A 4028-nucleotide genomic window follows, 5' to 3' on the forward strand; every position below is an offset into this window, starting at 1 on the left:
ATAGGAATTGTTGGAGATGGGAATTAAAGACAGTGGGAGGGGCTCAGTCCTCCAGCATGCTTTCTGAGAGTGCCAGGAGTATCCCTGCCTGGCCACAGGTAAACTGGCAAAGCCTTTATCATAGCTATGTCCTGTCTTCAGGCATTTGTACATATCAAGGGACACTTTGTAATTCAGCCTGGGCTGTTGGAGGTTTGGTGGTGTCAGGAGCAGGTCAAGCAGTCTCCTTGCAGGCAAGGTGATGTTGTGTGTCCCTCTGTGTGTCCTCACAGGTTGGAGTCCCTCCTCTGGAGAAGTTTAATACCTGGGGCGGTTCCCTCTCACTGGGCCATCCTTTTGGTGCCACTGTCTGCCGGCTGGTCATTACTGCTGCCCACAGGTTGAAGAAGGAGGGAGGACAGTATGGCCTGGTTGCTGCCTGTGCAGCAGGAGGGCAGGTAACGATGCTCTGGGGTCAGGTACTGTTCTCTCTGGAGAACTAGCCACATTTCTGATCTTGGTGGTGCTGTGAAATCCTGTCCTGTCACACCAGGTAGCACTGGGTGTCCCTAACACCCTCCAGCTCCATTCAGTGGACTCCCTCTGCCTCATCTCCTTTAGAGACTCTTCAGCCCAGCTCAGAATCATCCCTGGGCAGTGGCGAGGGCAGCCCTTAGTGTAAAACAGTAAGCAATGGCCATAAATTAAAACACAAGAAGTTTTACTTCAACATGAGGAAGAACTTCACATTGAGGGTGGCAGAGCACTGGAACAGGCTGCTCAGGAGGGTTGTGGAGTCTCCCTCTCTGGAGACATTCAAAACCCACCTGGATGCATTCCTGTGTAACCTGCTCTAGGTGGCCATGCCTTGGCAGGGGGGTTAGACTAGGTGATCTCCAAAGGTCCCTTCCTACCCTAATGATTCTGTGAAAAAAGGGAAGGAGAAATTTCTGCTGTGTGTCAAGGGTTTCCTTTTGTGACTCTTCAAAGAATTCCCAGACTGGGGTTTGTGAGTGTCATTCTTCTCACCTTGGGAAGAAAGAACTTTACTAGAAAACCAGGGGTGAAACTTTACCTACAGTTTCTGGGGCTTTGAATGGGAGCCTGGTTCAGGCTGCAGTGACCAGTGGCACTTCCCCAGGGACCTGGCATGGCTGGTGCTCTGTATCCTGAGGTCCTGATATTCCTAGTCTGGCCCTTGGGACAGCCTGATGCACTGGCTAAGGGGGTACTCCAGTTCCGTGCCCAGCCTGGAGCAGCTCGCTGTCCCAGAGCCATCAAACTGCTGTTGGCAGAATCCTCTCAGTGAGCCAGTGCTGGATTTTCATCTCCACTTTTATGTTAAGATGGTCGGGAGATGGTGTTTCCCATTGCAAGCATGTCTGTGATGATTAGTCTTTTTTGTGACCATTCCCTCTCTTTCTCTCCTTCCAGGGGACCGCGATGTTAGTGGAGCTTTACCCTCAGTAGTGGGACAAGGGACTGCTGAGTGGGTATTCATCCATCCTGTGCCTGGCAGTGCCATTTCAATGCACTAATGAAAATATCCTATAATCCTTCTCAGAAAGGGGTTTTGGTGGCCTTTGTAGATAAATCTCTTTTAGCTACTCAGCTGGTAATTTTCAACTAATGAATGCACATTAAGAACTATTCCACTTCCAGGAGAGTAGAAGTTAAGGTAACTTTTAGCTTCTCGTGGCTCCTTGTAACCTCTGTGATTCCTAACGCAGCTCTTCAGTAAGCAGGATTTCTCTCCCCAGGGAGAAGAGGAACGATTCCAAAGCTGTGTACAGAGAATTAAACAAATGAGTGTCGCTATGTTAACCACAATAAATCAGGAAATAAAATAGTCTGGCTTTTTTCCTTCCCTTCTCTCGCCTGACACAGGTTGGGGATGGTTTCTGTGGGGGATATGCTCTGAGGTGACCTCTTTCTGAAATGGGAGATGGTGGCTCTGAAACCTGCCCCAGTGAATCATATGAGGAGACGCTTTTGAGGGTGTTTTGGTGACTTGCTTCTCATGGCGCCTTGATCTCACCCTGCCAGCATCTGTCACGGTTGAAATTCAGCAGTGGGGGTGGCGCACCTGAGATAAGGGACAGGTTCTGGCTTCTTCCTGGTTGGAAATCTCATGCTGCAGATGGGAATCCCATACTGGGAGGTGGCTGTGGGGCAAGTGGGAACTGTGTGGATGGGTGGTAAAGGAGGCAATCGGGAACTGCCTGGATGAGGGGTCAAGTTGCCTGTTCCCTGCTGTGCGTGTCTTTAAAGATAATGATTCTATAACATAACCCCATGTAGCTGGTTGCTTTGCTGATGTGGGCACCAGCCTATCTGCAGTAGTGGGTGCGTGGAAGGTGATTGCCCTGCTGTCAGTCTGGGGGTGCTGCTGTGGCTGTGCTGGGGAAGGGCTGTGGATTGGGTTGCTGCAGGGAGCTAAGGCTTGTGTGCTGCTTAGTACTTGTGTTTTCGGGCTGGGAGGTGAGCCGATACGGCGTGAAATGTTTCCACAGCTTAGGTGAATGCATGTTGCTGTGTCCTGGGGCAGCCCAAGCAGCTCTGTGACCCCGTTGGATGTTGCCTGTTCCATGGTGGCTCATTCGCACAGTTGTTTTCGGAGGATATAATCCACCTCCGGGACTGTGCCTTGCCCTGTCGCAGGCAGTGGCTGGGTCCCTGCATGTTCGGCAGGGCAGGGCTGCTGCCCTTCAGGCTGTGACTCATTCTCAAGGCTCATCCTGCTCCTCTGCCTGCTCTGCCAGTGTCTCTCCTGCCTCCCCACCACCCATCAGGACCCTCACTGCCACCACTGCTCTCAGCATCGGTGAAGCTGCTGTGGTGCGTCCATCCCATCTGTGCAGAGAAGGTGTTGGGGCAAACAGGGTGGGCTGGCTACAGCAAGCCAGGAGGGGACATAGAGACCACCTTTACAGAGCTCCTTCTCCAGTCCTTGGTATGGATGAGCCCAGCTCTGCTCTTCTCCAACCAGGCTGGGGTCTGACCCTCTGCTCCCTGTGATGGGGAGCCCCTCATAGTCCAGCAGTGCTGCATGCCAGGCAGAGCTGGGCTGTTGGGGCACGCCATGGGGCTGTGTCTGCTGAAGCAGGGTGAGGGCAAAGGTTTCTTCGCTCTCTGGGTGTTTGGCGCAGACCTGGGGTGAAGGTGCGAGGTGGAAGGCGGTGAGGAGGAAGGGATCAGGCTGGGGGAAGGGGCCCTGGCTGTGCTGGGGAAGCTGTGCTGTGCTGGTGTGTCCCCCTTGGGCTCACGGTGTGGGTGAAATGGGCGAGCCAGGGCAGATCTCACCTCCTGGGTGTGCCGGGCTCTGCATGCACATGTGCTGGGATGGGCTGTGGGGCCTTGCCGCAGTCCCTCACTGGCACCCTGGTGAGCAGCCCCCTTCTGCTGGGGGGCATGGAGCGGGTGACATGGAGGAGGATGGCCACCCTCACCTGCATCTGCCTGGGGAGGCAGCGGTGGGCAGGACCATGGGATGGGGTGCTTTGCCATGGTGGGGAGCTAGGGGTGGTATCTGGCTGGCAGGACTTGGGGGGCAAGCCACAGGCACCCTGGTTGATGAAGCTCTGTTTGCAGGGAACTTGAGCTGCCCCTGTTCTCTGCCTGCTGCCCTGCATGGACACCCGGGTGCAGGATGGGGCTGAGGCATCGCTGGAGGGATGCCCAAAAGAGGTGAGCATGGGCAGGGCCTGGGGGGCAGGAGATGCAGCAAAGATGCTGGGGGTTGGGGGACTCCCACAGTGGAGGATGTGGGATCCCCATGGGTGGAGAATGGGGATGTGGGTGCAGCCATCAGCATCAGTGTGAGGATGGGACTGAGGGTCACATTCAGAGTGGGTAGAGGGGACTGTGATACAGACGCATGTGGAGGAGCTTTTAGAAGGGCCTGCAGGGACAGGACAAGGGGGAATGGCTTTAAACTGACAGACGGGAGATCTACATGAAATCTTAGGAAGAAGTTCTTCCCTGTGAGGGTGCTGAGGCCCTGGCACAGGTTGCCCAGAGAAGCTGTGGCTGCCCCATCCCTGGCAGTG

The 4028-nt window shown here is 54.6% G+C and overlaps 1 protein-coding gene across 1 annotated transcript in view; it reads left to right on the forward strand.

The window, feature by feature from the left end:
* HADHB (hydroxyacyl-CoA dehydrogenase/3-ketoacyl-CoA thiolase/enoyl-CoA hydratase (trifunctional protein), beta subunit) overlaps window positions 1-1682 on the forward strand; it is a 12688-nt gene extending 11006 nt beyond the window's left edge. Inside the window, exons 15-16 of the mRNA XM_010015047.1 lie at window positions 273-437; window positions 1414-1682. Coding sequence (XP_010013349.1) covers window positions 273-437; window positions 1414-1449 — 201 coding nt within the window. The 3' untranslated portion in view covers window positions 1450-1682. The remainder of the gene's footprint in view (window positions 1-272; window positions 438-1413) is intronic.
* The last annotated feature ends 2346 nt before the right edge of the window (window positions 1683-4028 follow it).

Source organism: Nestor notabilis, unplaced genomic scaffold (assembly GCF_000696875.1).
Source record: "Nestor notabilis isolate BGI_N333 unplaced genomic scaffold, ASM69687v1 scaffold2145, whole genome shotgun sequence".
Taxonomy (NCBI): domain Eukaryota; kingdom Metazoa; phylum Chordata; class Aves; order Psittaciformes; family Psittacidae; genus Nestor; species Nestor notabilis.